A 27,757-nucleotide genomic window follows, 5' to 3' on the forward strand; every position below is an offset into this window, starting at 1 on the left:
CCCACGAGATTCGCTTTGGTAACGAAGGGGAACTCTTCCTAACAAAGGCTTTGGAATCGTGCTTGTTTGAAGTTGTTATAAATTTAGCAACTAGTGGGAAGAACAAGGACTTCTGAATTCATTCCTCCATGCTCTATGCATCTGACTATTGTTATCCTGAACAAAACGCTGCTATTTTTAGATTGTTTCTCGCTTCAAAGAGTTCTCAGACGTGAAGCAGAAAACAAATGACTCGGAAATAATGTAAATATGTCTGAAATGTTATTTGTTGTAAATCACATACCTGAGAACAATATTCACAAGAGAATAGGCCTCAAACAATTGTAGTCATTATCACTATACTCATACGATGAACAGGAAATGAATGTGGCATACAAAACACATATCATCGTATATATCTCTCTCGTTTTAGTATCAAGGACAGCCTGACTTTTGTTTTTTTTTTATTCTTCGTTCTTCAGCTTTAACGTATCTTGATAATTCAGATACAGTAGAAGTCTAGGTCCACGTCTTTTCTGGAGATGTTGAAGGGAAGTCACGACTGCTATCATGTACATGGTATCATCATCTGCCATATCTACATAATGAACACACACGCACACGCACACGCACACACACACACACGCACACACACACGCACACACACACACACACACACACACACACACACACACACACAAACAGGCTCTCACTCGCTCACTGTCCATTGCCCTAAATATCATGGACACCTAAACCATTACTTTCTAAATAATTAGTCACACAGGTTAGCCAAAGAGTAAAAGACAAATTTCATGTTCAGCCTTTAACTTAGCGTACACAAATAAGGATCAAAATTTCTTTTATTCATTATCTTACAAAGAACATGATTGAATAACTAACACTTTCAGATAATTATATCTTTAAGTTAATGTATGTACAATGTAGCTTACGTCATGATTTTTTAACTCTGTTAGGAAACCTCACTCCATAACTTGTGTTTGGGAAACCAGTGTCTCGCACTTGATAGGCCTATACAGTGCACTGTATTCACTGGCTGAGAATTGAAACACCATTCAATGGCTCAATCACTATTCAATATCTGAGGCTTGCAGCAACATTAAGCCTGTCAGTCTTAAAACAACATTCAGTGGCTTAGGCTTTAAATATGAGACTTTATTCTTCATGGTTCAGGCTTCAAACAGGCAGAGTCTCAAACTGAAGATACCATTAAATATCTCGGACATGAAACATTATAATGGTTCATGCTTTTAACAGAGGGATGGTACAGTATTGGTGGAGATGAGGATTGAGCTTTTGATGTTTTGTGAGATACTAAGACCACTTATGAAAATGTTACAGGGCATACCATTCTAAGAGGAATTCAAAGTTTATTTGATGAAAATCGGTTTTGAAATGGCCGAGATATCCAAAAATAAAGTAAAACAAAGCAATCCTCATAAAAGGTAGCTCCCACCTTTTATTAGGATTGCTTTGTTTGGGATATCACGACCAATATTCAGCAAAATAAACATTGAATTCCTCTTTGAAGTACATGCTCTTTCATATTTCATGGGAGGTTTGATTGATTGATTAAAAGGTCTTTATTAGAAGTCTGATTTGGCGACTAACAGTCAAATAGTACAGGTGTTTCTTATTATCTTTAAAAAAATAATGAGAAACCTGGGCCCCCTTTAATAAAACTTGTTATCAGTGACAACTGCCACATTCCAGTGACAAATTTGCTCTTAGCCAATCAGATGCAAGGATTTCAGTAGCTTATAACAACTATGACAACTTGTCACTGATAACAAGTTTTATGAAACGGGGCTCTGATGCCAGGTGTCAACCAAAACTTTACAATCCCTTTACGGGCTTAGGATTGAAATTGTCGCCTGTCAGAAGGGTCTAAGGCTTGTGTGTTCAAAGAGATACAAAAATAATGATTACAGCATATCATATGAAAGAGATTTCAAAACTGTATTGAATTACGTCACAAAACCAAAATTTGATTTTGGATTGAAATTTCATGCTCTGGCCCTTTTACCTGGCAGGCGATAAATTGTGCAATTTGTACCTGTCAATGGCTCACAAATAAAAACACCTGACGAATCTAAAGTATGCTACACTTTTCATACTCCTAGGCTTGATACCACAAGATTCAATGTCTCCATGTTGGAGCAAAATTCAGTGGATCAGGCTTAGACTAGATTGTTTTCTCCGAGGGCTGTACTTCATCAAGTGTGGATGACAAGACAATATAGTTTTCAAATTTCACTGCAGAAAGCGTTCTGAGCATAGATGCCCAATCATGAATTTGCATTAAAATATTTCACACACATTTTGCGAAAATACCTCTTTAAATTCAAGACTTACCAATATACTGTACATTTGTATGAAAAAAAAATAGATTCATAATTTGTTCCACACTCTTAAAACGAAGTTCATTTTTCTTTGTTCTCTCAAATGAAGAAATAATCATACCTACATCTATGTGCAGGTTGCTTTGAATTTGTTCACTCAAATTGTTTTAGCTGGGATCTTGAATGCAATGGTCAGGTTTAGTTAGGCAAGTCCTTTGGAACATTATCTCTTTGCGATGCATCAGTTACACACCTACATGTACTACACACGAGTGTCAAGACAGTATGCATGCACAATAGTTCTGGTAAGTGTGCTATCCTCCTGCATTCTTTCCCAAAAATTTTGGAAATTGACAGTCATCATCATGTAACATCACATTGACATTTGTCTTTGGTTGCCGTTAATACAAGAAGGAATAGTTGGACGGATTATGCATATTGTTATACAACCACAATCAGTTTCATCTGTCCTCTTCTGTAGGCTGATAAAGAGGCTTCACAGGAATGCCGGGAGAAGCCTTTTGTGCTACTTCTGACAAGGCTCATTCTCTTCCACCGTGCTTTGGGCTTGATTTGATGTTTCTACGGGGACTTTCCCCTCCGTATCCTCCTTGTGGTTTTCTTGCACGTTCTGTGGCAGATGATCCTTTGTGACATCGGGGTCGGCTGCCGAGGCTGGGCCGACCGGAGGAGCTTTCTCGCCAGTTTCTCTGGACTCTGGCGGAGTAGCATTGTTACTCTCACCCTCGTCATCAGCAAGGTATCCCCTGCTTCGGGTGCCAGTTCTGTTTTCCCCAGGGGCGGCTGAAGACATGGTTTCTTCCCGTACCAAGTCTCCCTCTTCCTCCTCCTCCTCTGCAAGTGGAGTTAAAGACGATGCCGCTGTGCTTTTGTTCGCCACCTCCTGAATGTCGTAGTCCATGTCAAGCCCCGCCGGCTCAGGTGACGGGGGCGGAGCAACTGGAGCCAGGATCAGCTCAACCTTCTTGTTAGACAGGCGATCCACCTTGCGCTCAGGAGAGGTCATGTAGTCACGCTCGTCCACTACGGGCCACACCTCTGGTGTAACTGTCGGTGGTAAGGGTGTCATGGCTGGAGCTGGTGAACCCACTGCCTTTTCCGAGGCCTGGGCCAATACACTGGTGGCAGCATCATAGGGTGATGCTGACTCAGGCCGCTGTACCGGGGTGACCATTGGGACTGCCTCTCTGGTATCAGTGGTTGCCGTGGTTATCAGCCTCTCCTCCTCCTTCAGATTTGCCTTCTCCTCCAGTGGCACATTTGCTCCAGATGGAGAGGCAGTGGGGCTTGCTTGGGGCTCAAACTTGGCTGGTGTCTGCTCCTGCGACACTGAAAGGCCGCCCGCAATAACCGCCTCTCTCTCTGTGCTCTCTTGGTTTGGAAGCGTTGGCGCTCCATACGGCACCCTCAAGATCTGTGTCGATGTGTGTGGTGTGGTGCTGCTATGGATTGCATTCTGCAAAATTGAAGGGACATGCAAAATAAAAATGTCAGAGATTGCTTAAATGTTAAGACCAATGCACAGTTCTAAAAGACCTTTGCTTGTTAAGTTGTTATGATATGTAATTCATAGTTTCTACTGACTCTGTATCCCTTTCTATGACTGACCAGTCTCTGCATATACATACAAAACATATTTGAGACTTTAACAATAGCAGTATCAAGAAGAAAAAAAAAGCAGTCCCTACTGTTTATATTCCCGACTATCTTTTCACTCATCAACTTTCTCATAGAGCTCATTATGGGCCTTGCCTGTGACTTCATGGAGCATTAATCACTTACCATTTCAACAAAAACCAGGGATCACTGGGGTACTATATCCAATGATATTTGTATCGTAGTCATCACACGTGTGGTGCAATGTATAACGTACAGCAAGCACATTGCATTGATTTGTGAGTGCTTGCATACCTATCTCTTTTTCTCTTACTCTCCCTGTTTGATACATAAACAATAAAAGGAATTCAGTACCGGGTAAATAGATAGCAAATCATAAACTATTCATGTGATTGCAATCCAAAACTCTACTGAATCCATCTTTGTACGATGTCATCTAAAATAAGGACCAAGTTTCTTCAGGTTGCTGTAGGTTATGGCCAATTATCAAAATGATATACTGTATACACTGTTATTTTTGCATACAGATATTTTTGCAAATGAGGTCATAGACATTTTTGCAAAATGTTGTTTTCGCGATCTGAAACCGAGGCTAACGGAAATGTACTATCCCTCAAGTGCATTGAGACATTTTTGTGTGTTGTTAGATTTGCAATCCAACTGTGAATCACGAAATTCACAAAAATAACAGCTTATACAGTAATCAACTATGATCGATCAGATGTATACATGTACGTTAAAAAAGTATCAGTGCTGTATGTCGTATACATGTAACATACACTGTCCTCAGAGAAGAAAAAGAGAAATTACTCTACAATCATGAAAAACATGTAAAACTTTTTGTCTTCGCAATTCAAACACACAACAAACACTCACAGCAAACAAAAACATGAATTTTTTTTTTCTGGTTTAACAGGACTAGTGCAGAGAGGTGACCCCTTAAACATCAAATACCAACATTAATTATGAAAGACTGTACGAAACAGGCAGTAAAAAATTACACTTAGTCCTATGACACAGTTGAGTCTCTAACGAGTACTCTTCCAAAACCCAGATAAAGCAAACATTATACAACTAAAATGTACCAGCTGAAGAACTTGATTATGATTGTCCCTGATGGCACAATCCAATCAATTTAGCAAAACGTGACGTTCCACATACTTTCAAGTTGATACAAGCGATTGCAAACCTCCAAACCTTGAAAAGCAATTCATGCACATGGAAATGCAAATAATCATTTTTTTTTTCTTTCAATCCTTCTTATCCAATGGAACATCCATTTCATGAATGAATAGAAAAGTTTGTTAGTGAACTGCAGCAAAAGAAGTCAGCTCTCATTCTCAGGTTAACCCCATTCTGTAGATTTTGAGTGCGTGTGTGTGTCTGTGCGTGTCTGCGGTTTTATTTGGTTTACAGTCATGAATGGCAGCTAGGGAATGCTCGCCGACTTCGCTGTAGATCATTATCTATACATGTGACTAGACAGTAGGTGCACGCCTCAAAGGAAAGACAAATGCACAGATAAGTCAGTCTGCAAGTCACAGGATCCCATCCGGAAAGTTGTGAACAACTGTAGACAATTCAAGTTACTCAACCCATGTCCGTGCATTGCCGATGCAACATTCCTGCTGTTTGCACCACTGATGATGAAAAAAGACAACTAAATTGAGTTCAGAGCGTGTCGACCAGTAGATTTCAAAGGGAAAAAAAACCAAACAAACAAACAGATAAACAAAACAAGCGTCTTGTTGAAGAAATAAATCTGGACCCAAAGAGCATCTTGGGAGTGAGAAGCAATGTAAGCAGAATAAACTGGGGGAAACAAACAAACAAACAAATAGATAGAGCTTTATGAAATACCAGCTGAGAATTATCAGCTTTGTGTACACAGTACAATGTAACCTGGTTTCATGCACCTGGTAATATTGCCTGTTTGAAGTGGCCAATACTTCTTTTTATGCCTAGTACTCTATAAAATAGATAATGCATGTGCTTGTTACATAAATCAGAAGCATACTGTAACTTTAGAATGGTCTAGAACACATCTGGATTTGCCTTGTGTACTCAAACCAGGCCAAAGAGACCTTGAGCACGCAATCCCTACCAACGCACTCGAACCTACGCACCAGTTATCTCACAATAATTCCCTTTATTTCTTGCCTATTGTACTTCCCATACTTCCATCCCTATTTCCACGGTGACACGCAGGAACTGACACCAGGGACCCCTGGAAGAGGGGCTGAATACCCCACGAACACAGAAAACTACAATGCCCCTTCTCGGAAGGCCAACAATGAAGGTTAGGAATCTAGGGACAATGGGCACATTCAACGGGTCGACGGAAGCTAAATGCCTCCGCACCCCAGGGTTTAAAGGCTCCCATTTCATGAAAGGGTATAATCGTATTATTCCCATCCCCATATCACTGGTGCAGGTATGCACGTACATTTATCATCAGCAATTATAGTTGAACTCTATGACATGAGGTTATGACTATATAATTTCCTCTGCTTTACCATTTATCTTAAATCTTGAGACAGAAGAACTGAAATGTGTTTAGGTTTGGCTACAAGGAAATGTAAGATTATGATGGAAAAGTGCTTGAGAATCTAATTATTTTGTGCTAAAATATGGATCGACCACGGTACAAGCAGGAAGGAGTTAGTTTTCTATGGGAATTAAGTACAAAGTCACTAAAACAACAACACAGTTACACAGGTTTATAATGGTTAAGTTTATATATGCTTATAAGTCGTCACAATAAAGACTTGCAATCTGACTAATGGTAAGCCACGCTGTATTATGGAGGATACAGAAAGACGGAGATAGAGAAGATAGGATCATCAAAATTACTGCCAGATTCGCCTTCCAGAGTAGAGCTATACAACGGGGGCAGTTTCTTCTAGAATTCATATCACCGAGCCATGCTACTCTGCACTCGGCTAGATTCATCGCATCAATCTGCGATTGCAACGTAGGGTGTACTTCAAGGTTATGCTCAGCTGAACTTTTAATGAGACATGACAATACACTTAGCTTGGGTTCTGCCTTATCAAATTCATGGGTTCTATCTTCACAACAGTGATGGCACCTCCCCCCCCCCCCCTCCAGTTGGCAATGGTCCAAACAACTCCATAGCAGTGAGGGTGGAGTCACTAAGATGGCCTCCGCACAAAGAGGTTAAAGTATTGCCGCTAGAGGGGGGTTTCTGTGATACCCACTGTGTAGACTTGGGGTGATGTCCACCACTTTGTAAGGGGGCATCATTATCACTTTGCACAAGCCAGAAACCATGAAGAGCGAAGGATTTTTTTTTTTTTTTTTTTTTTTTCATTGCAGGGAAAACATTATTACAGGGCTCCCGCACCTTTAACAAAATTAGATTCCATGACTTTTCCATGACTTTTCCATGTAAAATTTTAGATATCCAGGCCTCTTTTTCGGACAGTAACCTTGTGAAGTCCCAAGTCTATTAAATAAATAGTATCCATGTAAAGTGTGGTGTGTATACCCCACACCATACTGTCTGTGGTGGACGAGTGGGTCTGATTTTATTCGATGAAATGTTTTCCTTAAAAAAAAAAAGAAAAAAAAATAGCATTACAAAAACGAAAATCACTAACAGGCAAATAATCATAAACATATCAATTTCCATGACTTTTACATTTTTACTTTTACTTTTACTTCTTAATTCTGCATTTTCCATGACTTTTCAAGGCCTGGAAAAACATTTTCGAAGTTCGATGACTTTTCCAGGTTTTCCATGACTGCAGGAACCCTGATTAAAAATGTCAAAATTGACATATCCTTTTAGAAGAGATCCGTGTACTTTAGAAGAACGTGCAGAATACATCCTTTGAAAAAAATGTTAGAAATATAGAACATGCAGTTTCTTCCTGTCATATCCTCTGTAATACCTTTCCCCCTCATCATTATCTAAAGACAGCACTAATTTGTTTTATCTGTGCAGGTATGTACCTATTATCTATATGGCATATTAACTTATTGATCATCCATCTATCATGCTTTTATCTACCAACATGTAAGCATTTAAGTAATCTCACTCAATATTCTCTCTGTCATCAATACATAATTATCTACCATTTGCTTTCTATCCATCAATCTATTTTTTATCACTGTGGTAAGTCAATGTTTTACCATTAGAGACAAAGAAGCATAACATATATAGAAAGGTAACATACATGTAGCTAGCTCTTTAGTTAGAACTCTTTCATTTGACACACAGCATAAAACATGAACATTTTTTTTTTTTTTTTTTTTGTACTCGTAAATCTTCAACATGCATAAAACAGCATAAATATATAATTGAACTGGGTCATCAGGGTGCTTCCCGCGGCAAACATGCCCCCTTTGACTAATGGCTGACTGCCCTCCATGAGTGCACAGAGCTTTGTATGCGTGAGATTATTGAGTTTTGGCTCTAATACACATGATCCATCTATGGCTTGGGAATGGTCTTTGTATACTCCAAATATGCTAGAGCGATGTCTGAGTTTTCAGACATAGAATGTCTTCTTTTTTTTTTGTGGGGGGGGGGGGGCTTTGAAATAGTGAGCTTTATGTCTGCGATGATTGTGCTCATGACACAACTCCTTTTGGGTTGGATGATGAAACAGCTGCCTTGCGCATGTGCAGAACAAAACTTTTTGCGTAACACCCGCATTGTAGGAAGGAGTAGCATCGCAGATCTAAAGCACGCTTTCAGTGCCACACAAAGATCTCTTCCATAGTCCTCAATTGTATAAGTTACAACACTTCTGTACAAAGAGCTATCTACGTGCACGCCCTCCGCCCTGGAATGAAAAAAATTGTGTATGGCAAGCAAAATGTGTCAGGAATCGCCTTTGGAATTTATCAAACATTTGAGTCAGGGTTGTGTAGCGCCATCTTGTGTTCTTAGGATGTACAGTTACATTCTGGTATCATGAAGGTCAAATCTCAGCAATTGGCCTTAACGCTTTAAATGTTAATTCATCATTATTATGATATGTTTAATGTATAATATACAATAATGATAAATGATTTTTTTCCAAAAATGCTACAATCTATAATTACAAAGGAATTCACAAAATTGTGAATTTCTAGTTAGTACCCAAGGGTACTAAATACTGCACCATTTGCCCATTTGTATGGTGTGTTTTGGGGGGAACAAATATCTGGTGATATCTTATTGAGAACCATATTTGCTCAGGAAGTAGCATGCCATATAACTTTGTTGTTGTTGTTGTTGTTGTCTTGAAGACACTATTCAATATTGTGGTTGCATAATTAAAATATTTTTGAAATTTGCTGACAGTAGGCCTATAACATTCAAAGCACACAATATCTCTCTGAAATGATGCTATCACTATCAAATTATCTATGAAACAAATATCATCATGCCAAGAAACTGTTCACCTAATGGCTATCTCATAGGATCATACATGGGAATTACTGAGCATGGTATAATTTGGCCACTCAAATTTCCACTCTTTGGGAGTATTTTCACTAGTAACTGCACTTTTACTTTACAGATTCTATGATTTCAGAGGCACTGGTAGCAGGAAGTAGCATGTACTTGTACATGTAACTCACATTTTCTGTATGGATAAATACATTTTTTTTTTCTTTACCAGGATCAAAAATACAGCAATAATGTGGCCAGCAGAGCATAAAAAAAAAAAAAAAATGGTCATAACACAAAGGGTAAAATGACCACAAAAAATTATAACGAGACATGAAAACTCGTCACATTGAGGACGAGTTAGGTGATACGCTTGTGGTCATCAGATGACAGTCATCTGTGATCGACAAAGAAAAGAATGTGATATAGGCACCTTGAAGTTATATTGAGCGTGCATGCGAAACCGTTTCGTAACCACTCGGCCACGGGTCATCCACGGAAATGGTAAGACAAAAAAAAAACAACAACAATGTATAGATATAACAGGGGGAAAGTCAATGCCCACTCAACTAACGTGGCCTGGTGAACATCTATTGCATTGCTAGACGGAAAAGCGGCCTTGTAACGACTGAGGTCGCTATGCCATTTCTGGCAACTTGGGAAAAATACGTCCCGCAGACATAAAACCTATAATCGGCTGGTTTTGATACCTTGCCTTTAATCACAATTTTCAGTGTAATGACGTCATCAAATTACAAAACAATGACATGGTCTTGAAAGACAATTGTTCAAAGTACAACACCTCAGTCGTCGTCATTACATACTATGATCGGTTTGACAAAGTCAACCTGCAAAATTTGCTGCAGTCGAAGCAATGTGGTCTCCAACACACAAAAAAGAGGGATATGGCGTGTGTGTGTGTCTCTGTGTGTGTATAGGTGCGTTTATATACGAACGTGATTTCTACATGAACGAATATGTAATACAAAACTGAAGAAAAAAAACAGTAAAGTAGCTAAGTATTTTGTTTCGTGATCTTGTGGGATTCGAACCCGCAACCTCACATCTCTGAGACGTCGCCTTTAACCACTCGGCCACACGTCTCGACGGGAAAATATGGGGAACGTTATGGACTTGAAAGACATTTGTTCAATGTATAACACATTCATCGTACGTTGTCAGTTTGCTATTGACATGACGGTCTATCACACAAATATGAGGCAGGCACTAGTACCTGTATGAAATTATTATAGGCATGGTTATCAAATTGCCTTAAAATTTCCTTATAATTGCCTTATTTTTACACACAGTTATGCTATCCCTTTAAACTCGTCACAGTTTAATTAGAATCATTAACATCATACATTAGTAGCATATTCAGTTCCATAGCTGATTACGTTTGCTAATCAATTAAGATTAATTGTCTAGAATGTGTCATATGGCCAACCTGTATACACACGTATATACACACACACAATGTTAAATGTATGTATCAAACATCTGTAACACAACTTTGAACTAACTGTAGGAATTATCGCTGCACTTATCATCCATACTTTTTATCACTATCTGAAACTCCACAAAAACCACTAATTGACAAATAATCATCAATACAGAAGACTGAATACCTTTTTTACAATGTATAGCTTGTTACATGTATAAATCAGCACAAAGTAACCACGACTACATTGTGTTACTAAATTGATATGAACAAATTTCATTTTGTTACAATATACTATATCAGTTTGAAAAGCCCAGCCTCCAAAACTATGATATTGCAGCAATCGAAGTAATGCAGTCTCCAACGCAAAACAAAGGTATACTGTGTGAGTGTGTGCGTACAGGTGTGTTTACATGGAAACGTGATTTCTACATGGACGAAGGTGTAGTACTCCATTGAAGAAAAAAAAAGTAAAAAAAAAAATATTATTTTCTTTCGTGCTCTTGTGAGGATCGAACCCGTACGTGTGCAACCTCACGTTTCTAAGACGACGCCTCTACCCACTCGGCCATACGTCTCGACGAGAAAATTAGAGGAACGTAAACTTATGTACGTTAAAGATGAATCAGGAATCGTTTGGTCCTCATTCCATTCTCATTTTCAGTTTTAAATTGCAAAATTGTCAACCTCATGAGGAGATTTCAAAGAATAAAATGCATGATTACTGCAGCTTATTGTCACAGCTACAACATACTAAAGTTTCAGAGGAAATGAAGCAAAATCAGCTGAGATAAAGGTGCTTAAACGTTGTCAAGTCAATGCATGGTTTCTAAAAAAATCACCTCCCATAGACATAACACGTAAACTTGTCCGATTTTGCGTCTTTACCTTTAAACACAATTTAAAGCATGATGACGTCATCAAATTTCAAAACTATGACATGGACATGAAAGGCAAATGTTCAAAGTACAACATATCTGAATTTGGGATAATATTGAGCTTAAACAAAAGAGATACGAGCAAATGAATGTCAGAAACAGTACCTTAAAAAAATTAATTCCACTTTTTTGATTTCAGATAATGATATGATGACGTCATAATGTATTCATGGAGATATTGATACTTGAAACGTTATTTCCAATTCATATGTTTTTGTAATATGCAATAAAAACATAGGGTAACCAGACGTTTTAAAGAGCTATGGCGAAATAAACAAAGACATGTTTTTCGCTATATTTGCACATAGACGCGCACACGAAATTTCAACTTTGACGCCAACGCATTCCTTTGTTATAGGTCAAAATTGATCGGAAATCAAGGGATATTGTTGCTTAATGTATCAGGAATCCAAATCTGTCAAAAAATGTGCATTTTGATTTTGCTTACGCGCACTACGCGCGAAAATGTGCGGACGGACGCGAACGCGCGAAACGCTTAAAATTGTCTGAAACTTCGAGATTTCCCATTGGTAAGTTGTTTTGAGCCTTTTAAAAGTTTGACGCGCGCGTACGCGCGCGTAATAATGTCCTAGGTAATTAGCATTAAAATGTAAGATAGAGCGTGACCTGAACTTAATGTCCACCGAAAATGATACAGAAATGACCTTTAGTTATGAAGTTATGATCGATCATGTAACATGGTCCGAAAATCACAAAATGGCGCCTAGATGACGTCATAGATATGTTACTGTCATGAAAACCTTATTGTGGCTAGATTTTGTCATGAGACATGTTCCCTGAAAATGTCATGTTATTTCGTAATGTCATTCTTGAGATATTGATGACACAAAATTGTCCAGAAAGAAAGAAGAATAAAAAGAAATAAAGAGAGATTTTGACAATCACAATAGGTGATACGCTGATAGCGTATCACCTAATAATAAAAAATAACAAAATATATAAAACTAAAACAGCATATTTCTCACCACCATGCAAAGTTTGAATAACATTTATTGGATAACAATTAAGTTATTGCACTAATATGCATGTTTGCAACAGTTCATCTTGTGGGAATGTCCTCTGACCCTATAAAATGAAGGATCAATGAGGGCAGCACCATCAATACCTCAAGATGTCTAGGTGAAATTGAAGATACTTCGTTTGATAATGTACTGTACGAGCTGAAATTTTCGCGTACAGATATTTTCGCGAACTGCTACTTGGAGGACATTTTCGCGTATTGTTAATTTCGCGGTTGCGAGGGTGTAACTGAACTTAGTTATTTGCGCGTTGTTATTTTCACGTGTTGTTATTTTCGCGATTCAAAGGCGATTCGCGAAATTCGGGAAAATAAAACCACTGCGAAAATTTCAGCTCGTACAGTACCTGAAAGAGTGAGCACAAGGGGACTTTCCACACATTCAAAATTTTGCCTTTGCAAAGTCGAAACGTGAAGGGCACCGTCACCAAAAACAATAGCTGGCCACATTTCATTATACACCTCCATAGCAATTTCAAGCTGTACATGCAGTGTAAGTCTGCTAAATGTAAAATATCTTCAAGAAATTTTATCGTCTAGGGGATACAATAAAACATACTGAATACATTGCTGGATTCTCCAGTTCTTAACATGCTGTTTCAGGCCTTGGGTTAGTTTGGTTCAAATCAAATATAATTTGTGAAATATCTTATTGTTTTTGTGAGTAATCAGATGTCAATTCTATTCACATAGAGCAGTAAAGATGAAAGTGTGGTTACAAAAATTTGATGATGACAATGAACTTTAAAATATTCTAAAAGACTAGGACTGGGAAATATATAGTAATGTTGATTGCTGCTTTTTTCTTTCTTCTGTAACAAAACTTGATCATGCAGAATTCAAGTTTAGTCATGAAAACAATAGTGTTCTAGAAATCTTCCTCAGATCTGTACATATGATGAACACTTCCATAAAATGTTCTTTTTATGTTTTGTAAAATATTTTGGAAAAAGAATTTGATCTTAATTTCTGTTGGTAGCCACAACCTGAATAAGGGCCTAAAAGTGAAAACTTTTTAATACTCAAAACTCCCATTTAACTTTATCTTTGAAAGTTTGAAAATGACATCAACTCATGAATATTCAATGTCATACTTTCATTGCAGTTAGTAGAGAGAAATCAGAACATTTTTTTTTTTCACTTTCTTTTGTCTACTTTCGATGCTTGTGTGTTCACTATCATCAGCAGTGAGAGAGAGAGAAAACAAAATTGAAATGATCACCTGTGAATAAAGAGGGTGCAATAAAGCCAAGTAGATTTCTTATCTAAGACCTTCTTCTCATGCTTTGAGAATACAGTGATATCTACATTGTAAAAATAGCAAGATTTCCTCAAAAGCGAGAGAATTATCACCATTAATAACTATACCGAAAAATGACATGTACATCACTCAACACAGCATCACAAGAGGCATGACAAAGGTAAAGTGAAGACAGTTTGTGCAAGTGTAAAACATATTAATTGGAGAAAAAAAAAAAAAAAAAAAGAACAAAAAAAAAAAAAAAACCAATCTACCACTGAGGCACAGTGGATGTCTGTTTACCTCAAAATCAACCCAATGTAATTCCGGCTATAGTGTGCATGCAAGTAGGAACAGAGGAAAAAGAATGACATATGATGAAAAGCTCAGTGTTTACACACTACATCAGAAATTCATTTGCCTCAGGAGTCACACTAAATGCCTTTAACTTTCTATGGCATCTTCAAAATCACTGGAGAGACCATATATGGAAAGACTTGTCAACAGTATGGGAGACAAATAAATGGAAATGTAATTATCATACTGCACGAGCTGAAATTTTTGCATACAGATGTTTTTGCTAATTGCTACTTGACTGACATTTGTACGTACTGTTAATTGTGGATGCAAGAATATAGTAATTGTTACTTCACCTTCCACACAATAAATAAGAATGAGTAAGAAGTGAAAATACCGGTAGTGAATATTTTTACTTGGTGATTCCATGCACATAAACAAGTACCCTGGCAGTGTCATCTGCATTATAGTACTGTACTAGTGTGTTGTTATGTCCTAGATATTGCTCCATCATGACCCATGCCGAGTGTTAGACCTACAGTAGTTATCTGTTGTGCAGGATCCAGCATAAGCATGGCTTGAGTTTTTGTGTGTGTTTTTTTTAATAGACCAGTTCGTAATTCCACTTTGCGCATGAGCAGAAAAAGGTCATTTGTACCAACAGGCATTTTGGTTTATTAATTCACTGAGATAAGCATCTGTGATGTGATGATTATTCATGAAATCCTTATCTAAATAGTGCTTGCCAGCACATCCACCTGACAGCAAACCTGGTATTTGGCAACATCAAAAGAAAAAGGTTGTTATTGCATTCAAAACGAAACAATGAATTAGATGCCTGCTAAAGTGTCAACTGACGGACTATTCTGGTCACCTGGTCTAAACTCAAGTTCATAATTTGTTTGAACACGAATTCCATAAATTGTTATGTCGGGCAAGCTTATGCATTATACCACCTTGAAAACGAGTGAAGTGCCTAACCAACTGAGATAAAAGAAAGGTCATTTGTACCAAGGTGTACATGAGCTAATTACGAACTGGCTTATTAGTTTCGCGTGTTGCTGTTTTCACATGTTTTGATATTGTTATTTTTGCGATTTAAAGGTGATATGCAAAATTTGCAAAAATAAAATCCTCACGAAAATTCCAGCTCATGCAGACTTTGAAAAAAAAAAAAAACAGGCCAAGACTGTTGTAAAGATTATCCAATAATAAAGGAATCAACTGTTCAGAAATGTTACAATTTCAGTGTATCACCCTTGTGGGCTTTTACAAACTGCAATTTAATCAAAATAAAGTAACATACCACTACAATACTCATTGGCTTCAGTAGTTACAAAATTCCCAGGGGTAAATACTCTTAAAAACAGAGAAAACATTTGCAGTCCCCCAGTTTTTGTATTTTTTGCATTTTTTAATTCTTTTTTTAACATATACATGAACAGGTAACCACTTGATCTTTATCCAAAAGCAATTACATGAAACCTCACAATTGAACTGCAATTTTTGTTTGGCTCCTTCATCCCTGGGCTTCCAATCAAACTTTACAACCATCTGTAAAATGCTAATTTAAATCATCATCTTTATCAAACAGTGGAGATGCATTTCCAACACACCAGGTCCTAGCATACTTAACACAGTGAAACAAAGAAATGAAATTGTATAGTATACTCACAAAGTCATCGCTGGGTGCCGACGAAGCGGAGGTCATGCGGGCTGAGCTCTGGCGAGTGATGGGTGGTACCGGGCTCTGCTCAAAGCTGACAGGGGACGCGGGCGGGGTGTGGTCCGAAAGGTCCGTTGGCACAGTGACGTAGACAGTCGATGCCCTCCCGTCGTACGGGGTGGATGTCTTCTCCGAGATTTCAAGCTCGGGAGTGGACAAGGGACCTTGGACGGGAAGAACACCAATATTTGGGTGAATTTCTTTGTCCCTTGACACATCATAAAAGTGATTTTAAATTACATATTTTAGCACTTGCAAAGAGCACACTCCCTCCTTCAACTCTGGTATTTACAGAAGGTGTAAGAAAAATAATCTTTCTAGTGAGAAACGTAGTTATAAAGACAATACTTTGTTATGCCTTCTTTTGTTACTACTTGTCACATTCACAATCACAAAAAGTATCATGCTCAAAATGATAGTAAAACTGGAAATCAATAACATTTGTAATCACTTTCAAAAGGCTCTCATTTGAGAAAATAATTTTCTTCAATTATGTATACTTTGTTTCAGAGTTTCTAGCACTAACAAACCTTTATCTTCTTTATTACATATCTGGGCATTGGTAGAAATAAGTGATTTAAAAAAAAAGAAAAAAAAGAAATACTGACCTAATCTAAAATTAAACGGCACTGATTTTGAAGCTCTCTTCTGATGAATCTATTGGACCATTGTATCTATAACTTAACAAATCACAACTACAAGCTTTACAGTGGAACTATTTCAATTATTTTGAGTGCCTCAGATATAGAATAACATATCATGCATATACACATATGGAAAGAATTCAATACCAATGTCAATTTTTGTTGCTACTGTTTAAGACTTGTTCTCTTCAAATTATAGACTGCTCAAACACACAGAAAGAAGGTCACTTAATCTTCACACTCACATCTGATGTTGGCTATATATTTTTTTTCTGGTATACTTACTGAGAGCAAGGTCAACAGATGGCCCAGAATAGTTGAAAGGTCGGATGGGTCTGACCCCAGGTTGAAGAGGAGGCAAGCTCTTGGCAGACACAGAGGTCACCTTGCGTCGGGAGAAGGTGGACGTCAGAGGAGGACCAGCTGTGAGAGTTTAATATCATCGGTAATTTAGACTGGAGTGTGCCAATATTCGATTCATGGGAATATCAACTCATGTGAAGCAGATGCTGTATATGCCATATATTTTGCGAGTCTAAATTTTCGTGAATCGGGACTTCCCGACAATTTCGTGAGTGGTTAAATTCGCGAACGTGGAGTCCTGTTCTAAACGAAGAAATGTATAAGCGTACGTCACATTCATATCGGCATTAGAGTCAATATTTTCGCGTGTCTTTAATTTTGCGAACAGCAGCTGACTCGCGAAATTTGCGAAAATAAAAACCTCCCAAACTATTCGGCATAAACAGTAGCATAAACAACATGCTGTGCATTGTGTAAATATTTTTTTAAAAGGCATATTGTATACAGATAAACCAGCCTAACGTTATAGAGTAGACAACTTCAGTGACAATTGGATCATGTTAGAGAGTGATTGTTTATCTTGCACATCACATAATATCACAAAAGATACAACATCCCCTCAGACAGTGCAACAAACTGAGAATAATCTTCCCTCAGCTACTTTGCACATGGTGGTATCATGAATGTCAACATTTCATGAATCGATTGAATAATGTTTCTTGGTATATTTGGCAGTGTTTTCTATTTTCTCTAATTTTGCAAGTCAGTCTTGTGTCGCTATTGTGCAATTAACTCTCCCGTAACTCAAAATACATTGTATATTGCTGCATAGGGTGGAAACCATGCTCGCTTTCCTTGAAAAGCAACAATTTTTTTTTTTTTTAATTCTGCCTACGTTGTTCTCAATCATGAATCTAACCCCCTGGTAAAGTTGTCTTGTGAGTCCCAATTCACCAAATATCATGCTCGCAAAAAAATATATGCTGTACACAGTTCCTAATGAATCAACAGCCACATTGTTAAGTCAGTACTAATTTGAAGTTTGAGTTTGTGTTTAGATTGACTGTGACTTTGGATTTATTATTTCTCATTTTTCTGTGGCCACTTGGGGAAGTGACCAGAAGACTCATGGAAGCTTTCAGTACCCTCCACAGAACAAGTCTAATTCTACTTCTGGAAAGCTGCTCATACATTGTATAGAAATCCATTCTAGTGCTTGGGATATTCCTTTATTCAGCGTAACTACAAACTGATCAATGACGGGATAACTTAGTATCATCTTTGAAGGCAAATGGAAAATGCAAACACAACAACAAATACAGTACAATCCGGTTATATTAAACACAGTTATAACAACATTCTCGTTACAATGAAGCAAAAATTCAGGTCCAAAATTATCATCAATATAATCTTCATGTACTTTACTGTTCGGTTATGACAAAATTTCATTATAAAGAAAGAAAACCGCCAACTCTGAGGACTTCATTATAACAGGAAAGCACTGTAAAACCTCGGGGCACAGGCCTTTCACAAGAATGGGCAACTGTCCTCCTGTTTCATTATCTCTTCCTTTATTCACTTCTCTTCTTTTTCTTTTGTTTCCCCTCACCTCGAATAGGACCTAGAGGTCTCCTCTTGGTCAATTCCTCTGATGCCACAGTGGGGGATATCATTGTTGTCTCACCATCATCCTCTCTGGTGTCAGGGTCAGGACGCTCCCGTTTGGTGTACTCCGAGTTGGTGATTCCTGAGCAGGCGGTCTCGTCCAGGAAGAAAGGCAAGCTGCGAGTGGGCGGGGGTGTCCGGAGCACCTCTCTGGCGTCCAGCCTCCGCTGGCTGCTGTCCAGTAGGGTGACCTTCTTCTGGCGCAGGATACCGCTGGAGTGCAGGGGCACGGTGGCGGGGGGAGCGGCCGGGTGTGGTGGGGGCATCATCATGCCCGGAGAAGGGAGGGGCAGGTGGGGTTGGGTCAGGTCATTCTTGTCAAAGTGGATGAGAGGCATAAGCTTCTCCAGAAGGAGTGCTACTTTGTTCTTGTCAAACAGATCACTGGAGGAGAAGAGGTACAGAAACATTTATGATCATCCTGTCTTGAATGGTCATGAGAACTGCTATCACATAGCTGTCTATCTACCTTGAGTGAATGAAGGGAGGGGGGGGGGGGGGAGGAGGAAGAGGGAAACATGAGGATGTGACAAGGGTGGGTGCAAGGAAAGGACAAAGTCCCCGAAAAATGCAATGAAGGCTGACTAACAGATCATGGGCAGTTGTGTAGATGATAAAATCTGACAGCATTGTACATACAAAGAGAGTGTTGAGATCATCAATATGGTCAGCCAACTTTTATGAAACCTCCGACATGAAACAACTCTGCACAAAATATCTCAAGAAATACTGCACTATAATTGAATTATATGATAAACCTTTAGTAAAATTTTCCTTGCTGTCACCCAGACTATAAACTTATTCATCAGTGTTGAAAAGAGGGATGGTACTTTTATGCAACTCTTAGGATGTTGCTCAACATCCGAGTATCGAGAGAATCCTACATTTACTGCTTTTTGTCTGCTTTTTTCTTGGACTTAATGTGTGTAAAATGCATCATCAGTTCCCTTTGTAGTCCCTCCATACCTTTCTCTTGTTTGTTCCAATAGCTCCAGCAGCACATCTCTAGGAAGCTGCAAAAGTTGTGCAATTCTGTTGGGGGAACAAATATGCCATTGTTGGTGTTGTAAGACAGATCATCAGAAAAAAAAAAGTGCAAAATTCACTCTGTCATATATACTTATTTAATTCAATTCAATTCAATTCAATCTGGTTTATTCACAATACTGCCATGGCAGCCAAGTGGCTGAATTGCGGACTGACATACAGCTGTGTATACAATAAAATATAAAATATCATTATTGCATTAAAACTATACATAATAATCATATACACACATACATATATTCATAATTATTTGATTAAAACTGTGAAAAAAATAAGTTTACTTCACGGTATAAAGAATTACATACCACATACAAGGAAAGTAATCCCATGGAGGGGCTGGTAAACAGTGTGTGGGTAGGATTTTTCATGGCAGTGAAGTGATCTTCGTGTAGATTGATTCATTACTGCATTCATTTTGTGAGAAAACCAAAATGATATTCCCAGTGTTCTCTCTTCTCGCTGGCTGCAAATTTTCTTCGAAACCACCGCACACTCTATTAAAAAGTCACTTATTCATTGTGTTGTTGTTTTTTTCAAAGTTGCTCTGCGAAATAATTGTACAAACACGCACAGAACAACATGGTATCGGGACAGGGTTACACATTCAAAATAGTTTGAGGAACACTTCCAATCCACAGTGGCATACTGTATAAATTACACGTTGAAGTGCACTCAAGTTCTCTTCCCCACACCATCACCTCTGTAACGATAACATGAAATTGGCTGACAACAACCACAAAATAAATGGGGCATACAACTTCCCTACAACATGATAGCATGCACCGCAAGACGCAGGTACAATGCCATGCTGACACTACCCAAGCAAGTACGAATGCCTGACATCTGTATCAGATGGCAAACATCTCCATCACCACCTCTCTTACCCCTCATCATAGTCCTGGGGCAGGGTGCGCCTGGTCAAGGGTGGGGGCGATCGAGCTGGGTGTGTGTATGGCCGTCCACCCGTGGGCGTCTGGTTGTTCGGAGGCTTCTTTTTCTGCCATATATGGAAGGTTTTCAAAGTGGGGAGAAAAAAGCATTTAATATAAATAAAGGTAAACTTATCTGTGGTGAAGATTTTCAACATTTTTTTTGTATTTGTTCACCCACCTACACTGTAATATCAATTCTCTAGCGACCACCATCATACTGCTGTCATTGTATTGTTTTTCCCAAAATGTAACCCTTGCACGTCAAATGAGAGACCCTTTCCATGATTTATCCTTATTGCGAATAAATTGTCATTTCCTACTCAATATCTATGTCTGAGGAATGCTCAGCATACAAAACTCTACCATAAATTTCAATCTGCCGACACAAAGAAAGGGAACTATATATGATTTTCAATCAAATAAACCACTGTCTGGTTCTAAACTAAAAATATCAGTAACCTTAGCACAAAAAAACACAGCATCAGAAAGATTTAATTCCTTGATTACTGTAAACACGATATATTTGCTGCATGAAAATTTTGTGAATTGGAGCCGACGGCCTTTCTCGCAGCATGAAATTTTCGCAACTTACCACTGGCATCTAATGCATATTATGTAGAAAGCAAGAACGTTCACATGCATTTTGATTTCGCTAATGGTGCTGCTCAAAAAATTCGCGAAATTAAAATTCACACGAACATTCCTCGTTTTACAGTAATAGTTAAACACATCTAGGTAAGAAACTATAGTCTCACCGTTCGTCTGCTCTTTCCTGGAGTGGTTGCCATGGTTTCAGGAAGCATTTCTGCTGTGATATCTTTTGGATGAACCTTTGTCTGTACTGCATTCTCTCCCATACTGTGGATGAACAAACAGGAAAAATATTCACATTTTTCTTTCATTTTTTTATTTCTTTTTACTGCAGCACTGTCTTCATAGTGGTACCTTCTTTGATCAAAGATGAGATGCAACATCTAGTAACTGGTTTTTCACACTCTGTTTTTGCTAAGGTAAATATTCCTGATCTTCTATTCCTGTACTAAAATCAAAATTCATACCCAAGTACTAATCAGTATATTGCCTCTACTTTCAATGTCATTGCTGAAAATTGCATCGTTCATAGTGACACACTTTATCATTGACATTCTTCCCCATATTACTAGGGATTTCTATAGCTCAGTCGGTAGAGCACCGGGCTGGCAATCCGGAGGTCTCCGGTTCAAATCCCGATGGAATCCCATTTTCTTTGGTCATTTTTCTACTGAATGAATTTTAATTCTGCTACTCATTACCTCTCTCTGGCTGGGATGCTTATCAGGGATGAGGGTGCTGTATGCATGGGATTGATTCCAGTGTCAGGGATGAACATACATTGTATGTGATGTGTCATCAAGAAAGCGATATGTCGGGGAAAATAAGTCTTTCATTTTTGGGGGGCTGATATGAATTCATTAGATGATAAGCTCTAAATTGCATGTAATATATATACTATGTGCATTTAATATAAATGCTTTACTTCATTACAGGGAAAATATTCTGAAGAAGAATTGAATGTTGGAAAACTGTGAAGTTAATACTGCCAAAGTTGGCTTTGCGTGACATGCATTTTTTCTTCCTTTTATGATCTCCGACTTTATGTGGGTAGTGTGATGACGTACCATGTTATGTTGTAAAGCACTTGGAAAGCTAATCCATGCCTGCCTTCAAACTGGTACAGAGCTACAGGGGTATGCGTTCTGACACAAGCCCACACAATCTAAACTTCACCTTGCATGCTGGGACTTGGTGGTAGCACTGCTGTCCCCGTTCTGACTGGACGGACACCACACGTAGATCTTGGAGTTGAAGACCACGCCCTGTTTCTTGATCCGCTCTGGCCGGAGGAGGTCCCTCGTGTCCACCTTGTTCACGCGGCTGCCGTACTGGCTGAAAGGGGAGGCGTGTGCGGGGGCAGACCTGTTGTTTCTGGACAGCTGCGTGGAGGGTTTGCGAGGGACGCGGCCGGGAGACACCAGACTCTGCTGAACCTCTGTTAGAGGCATCTCCTTTCCAGATCTTCAGGAGTAAATAATATTGTAAGAGATATTTAGGACATCACTACTACTGCAAGAAATTTGATTTCATCCTATGTAAGTGAAGAAACACACTAGATCAGGTTCATTTGGGTAGCGCAACCAATTTACATGCGGCAATTCCAGCCAACAAAGCTAAGGCAAAACTGTTGCTAGAAGCAATGTGTACTTGAGCTATCTGAACACTCGCCACAGGTGACACTATATATACTTTAAAAGCACATTCAAACCTTAAAGGGTGTGTACAGTTCTGGTCGAGGTGAAGATTTAGCTTTAACGTTTTGTGAGATATTCAGAAACCACTCTATGAGATGTCAAAGAGCATGCGGTTCTAAGGGGTATCAAAAGTTTATTTGATGAAAATCGGTTTTGAAATGGCTGAGATATCCAAAAACAAGGTGAAACAAAGAGATACTAATAAAGTTGGGGCATGTCGCCTTTTATTATTAGCACTTTTTGGGATATCTCAGCCATTTGAAAACCAATTTTCATCAAATAAACGTTGAATCCTTCTTAAAATGACATGCTCTTTCATATTTCATAAGAGGCTTTTCATTATCTCACTTAGGAATGTTCAAAACATGAATCCCTACCTCAACCAGTACTGTACAGTCCCTTTAAGTGACTAATATTACTGGCAATACACTACTGACACTGTTGCTTTTACAACAATTGACTGTAATTTTGTTTTTTAACTTATTTATTGCCATTTTACGTTAATAGCGATGATGCATACCATACAAGTTCATAAATGTATTCAGTACATCTCAGACTCATAGGAAGAGCTAATATCTAATGTTTCCACTGCATAGTGTAATCAAAAGTGAGTAAAATTCTTGGGGTGGGAAAATGAAATTAAAAGTTGAGATAAGAGCAGTATCAGTACATAATAGATTTTGCAATCGCTACAATACATCGTATGGTGTCCCTCCCCAACCTAGTTTTGAGATTCAACTGGTAGTACCCCTCTGGAAGAAGCATTACAAACATATTTTACACTGTACAGTTAATATGCAAGAGCTTGAATGGTAAACTAGTCAACTTTTGAATAGGCCAGAAACATCCATAACCAAACAAATGAGTGCTTGCCTGACTTTTTTATGATACAAAATTCGAGAAATTAATTGTGTTCAAAGAAATGAATGTACCCAGTCAAGCAGTAATTAGCTTTGATACTCCGTTTGAGTTACAATTGGCTGATTTAATCATCATGTCATTCAATATCGCAACTGTTCCTGCAGTAAAAAAAAATACATGGAAAAATAAAAAAGAATTGACTTACAGGTTGCCCGACACCTTTCTGTCCACAGGTGCCGAAAGGCTCCTTCCACCATGCTGTGGGTCATCATTTGGTGGTGACAGCTTCAGCCTTGGAACAGGCTGATAGCTCTGGTACTGATCATTGGGGTCATAGCCATAGTCCTCCAGCACATTCAGTATCTTCAGGGTTGGTAATTCATCTGTGGAGAGTGTATGGGTCACAGATATAAATGCAAGGACACTTTAAAAACTACAATGATGCACGATTCTATATTTTTCTTGCTCTATCGACAACCAAAAACCTAAATGTGAGAATTATTGTATCAATACTACACTTTCATTGATAAACTCATAAAGGTATACGTATATGTCCTAGTAATTGTCACATCAGTCGAGTCATTTCTTTCTGTGTCCACAAACGTAATTTTTTTCTGATATGTGCATTTTACCTATTTCATCTATTCACTTATTTATTAATTTCCCTATAGATATTACAGCCAACAGATACCATGACATGTTCCTTGATTTTCCACACAAATAAATCTAAGACATTCCTATTATATTAACTACATGTATGTCACTCTTCTTCCTCTTCCCTACATTTCCTTCCTTTTTCCTTCCTCCTCCTCATCCTCCCATCTTTTCTTCTCCTGTTTCCACCTTTTTCCTTCATATTCTCTGAGATAAAATCAAAACCTCTACATTGTAAATGGCTCACTGTGAAAACTTACCATCTTGTGCTAATACAGTACTTTCCCCTTTCTCCACTTTCTCCCTTGTCATGGGCAGACCTCTCTCAACTCGCCGGTTGGAGTACCAGCAGTATGGATGCTGGCAAAAAGGCCCGCATGATGTCTCATCCAGCTGCGTTTTGGTCTCCATCACTGCTGGATACGGACAGCTTCAGTTTACTTCATCTGGAAAAAAAAAAAAAAAAATTGCCACAAGACAATACTTATCATGCCTTACCAAAGTAATGAGTGATATCTGTAGTCACAAGGCACAAGGCATTAAAGGTCCAGTTTACCTTTGGGAGCAGTGATTTCAAAAATGTTCAAGATGTCACATTTGATGCATACGTGTATGTCTGTTGTATCATTAAACATCCTACCATATGAAATATTTGCAATAAAGCCTAAAATATAAGGAAATATCAGGGTTTTTCTCAATAAACCGTAACTGTATACGGTTTAGTCTGGAAACATTTTTATTATAACTATTGTTCACATTTCGTGTATTTAACAACACTTAACATCGATTATACGGATTCAAATTTTGACAGTGGTTGTTTCTATCCCTAACTCACATTTTAGAACTATTTTAAAGCACTAATGCTTTCATCTGCAAATGGTAAATTATGCCTTTAAGAATGGTGACAGATTGCAAACGCACAGCTCTTTTTCTGTATTTTATTCAATACTTCATACAATCTCACCCTACAAAGGACCAACAGTATATTGAATGCAAACTGATTGCACTAAACCCTTTATCTTAAGAATAATTTGCATAAATTGAAACATACATTGTTTTACTGCATCAACATATCAAAGTACTACTATGGCAAAACAATGTAAGCCTTGATTTGTGGCGCACATGGTGTACATGTCCTATAACATCATTCTGTGCATGGTTCTGCAGGCCACACACGGTGCGCAACCTATCACTGCATAAACATGTACAACTTGGAAAAATGATGTATTGCAATTGCATGCAGATCTCAATACGTTGTTTTGCCAAGTTCATTACTGACACGCACTGAGAAGGGGCAAGTGTTTCGCCGCTGATGATGTTTTGCCAACAAAATTCTACATTGGAAGGGGGTGTCATATCTCAGGAACGGAATGCTTTCTGAATTCAAGATATTGTCAAGAGTTAAATTACACTAAACCAAATTGAAATATGTGACTAAATCAATTTTCATATATTTTTGACATCCATTGTTTTGCCATCTCACGACCGTATTCCACCATACATTGTACGAATCAATGTCGTCTGAAAGTCATAAAATCTGGAAGGCCCCATGTGAAATGAATGACTTTGACCAACCAACTGGGCATACTCTCCGATATATCCACAGACTCTGCCACGTACATACAGTGTATGGAACCTCGACGTTCAAGGCCTGTACAAAATACAACGTAAATGTCTTACATGTGTACATACTCTACAACGTATGGTAGGGGTCCAACCCACCGACCGGGTCCATAACGACCGGTCGCGCATTATAATGGCATTGCGCGTACAGAAAGAAAATGTACGCATGGGACTACGCGCAACGGTGTTCGATTCTTCACTGGGCTACGCTACCGAGTAAAATGTGGCGAAAACAACTAAGTATTCCCTCTAAATTACCGAAATTTAGCAAAATCGAATAAGGTTTATCGTGTAACTACATATAACTAGGCCTACCTTTGCTGACTCGTTGTTAGATGTAGAGGCGTATCCTTCCGTAATAAATTTGACGATTTTGACCGCAAAATTGTCACCGCCGCTTGTACGATCGTGCACAGTACGTTACACATACACATGACATAAACATTTTGTCGCCCGCTTGCGCTACGACCGTACGAGTTGATGCAGAAACGAGAAATGAATACCGTGAAAAAACAAACCGACTCATCTAATTTATTTCAATTACGATGAAAAGTTTCCTAATGAAAATCAAGTCAAATTCATCAAACAGTCCTTCAAAAGTAATATCGAAGGATTCAAAATATATTCAAATATTATTGGGGAAAAAATTACGACTAGAAAAAAACAGCAGCTTGTCGAAAAAACGCGTTTAAGTACGCTTTATACGTATTGTCAATAGAGGGCGGGGTGGTCGGTCGATATGAGCCGGGCAACTGAGTGCGGAAAAAATGACACCCCACGCGTTCGAAGCCGCCATCTAGAGCGCGTACCTCAGATCGCATTTTCAGTGCGCGCTTGTGAATCCGGAGTATTTTCTCCACACGTGAGTAAAATTTCAGGCAAATTGTGAGATTTTTTACGTTTCTATTGATAGAAAAACGTTAGGTGTCCGATATTATGGACACCCAACCATACTAGTCTAGTGCATAGTTGTCATCTTATGGTTCTGCATCAACATGGCGTCTGGTCGGGCTACATCAATGCGTATAGTTATGACAGTCACTCTAACCTTCTGTCTATAGACATGTGATGAGCAAAAAAAAAAAAAAAGCAAACCAAATATAACACCAAACGGATAAGAGAAAATTAATACCGTGTCTCGACGCCTACTTGTATCTAGACATCTAACGTTAGTAAGTCTAACTGTTACCAGGGTCTACTCATCGACCACCTTCACGCAATGCCAATGGCTTTCTTGCATAAAATAAAAAGCTATCCTGCTTCCTATAGGGCCCATGTAGGGGTTAACTGGGGTTCAAGTACTGACTACCAGTAACTGTTAGGGCCTACCACCACTACCACTACCACGGTTACCAGGCAAATCATATTTCTGTGGTTTGGGCTAGACTTCGGTTATGCTTTAAATACCGTTTGAATTTTTAATTATGAAGAGATGACGTTGCGTTGGTCGTTGCAGCACGGACTGCAACCAACCTTAAAAACATTCACTGCAACTTATTTGAATTTGGCTTTGAACTTTGGCTTAACTGTTAGACATCTAAATTACCTGTGCTGTGTAGCTGTCTAACACTGTTACACAACCTCACACTTACCAGTCCCCTTGCCATCATCTTCTCCGACGCTTCCTGACAGCTGCAGTGTACCACTTGCACTACCACTACCAGCAGTACCACACGGC

The 27,757-nt window shown here is 38.6% G+C and overlaps 1 protein-coding gene across 1 annotated transcript; it reads right to left on the reverse strand.

Annotated features, from left to right (window-relative positions):
• Positions 1-804: 804 nt before the first annotated feature.
• Positions 805-27,757, reverse strand: LOC140240546 (uncharacterized). The gene is made up of 11 exons (XM_072320310.1): positions 27,672-27,757; positions 24,717-24,902; positions 24,008-24,185; positions 22,421-22,708; positions 21,409-21,511; positions 20,606-20,718; positions 19,641-19,706; positions 18,619-19,058; positions 16,992-17,129; positions 16,012-16,226; positions 805-3,816 (listed from the first exon to the last, which is right to left on the reverse strand). Exons 2-11 carry the CDS (start codon positions 24,865-24,867, stop codon positions 2,866-2,868), a joined length of 2,643 nt encoding a protein of 880 aa, XP_072176411.1. The 5' UTR covers positions 24,868-24,902; positions 27,672-27,757; the 3' UTR covers positions 805-2,865.

Source organism: Diadema setosum, chromosome 17 (genome assembly GCF_964275005.1).
Source record: "Diadema setosum chromosome 17, eeDiaSeto1, whole genome shotgun sequence".
NCBI classification, from domain to species: Eukaryota; Metazoa; Echinodermata; class Echinoidea; order Diadematoida; family Diadematidae; genus Diadema; species Diadema setosum.

Coding starts and splice junctions, on each gene's coding strand:
- LOC140240546 (XM_072320310.1), bottom strand. CDS start 24,867: ATGGAGACCAAAACGCAGCTGGATGAGACATCATGCGGGCCTTTTTGC. Junction 19,059..19,640: donor TTGGAACAAACAAGAGAAAG/GTATGGAGGGAC, acceptor CTTCTCCTCCAG/TGATCTGTTTGACAAGAACA. Junction 16,227..16,991: donor ATCTGTTGACCTTGCTCTCA/GTAAGTATACCA, acceptor TTCCCGTCCAAG/GTCCCTTGTCCACTCCCGAG.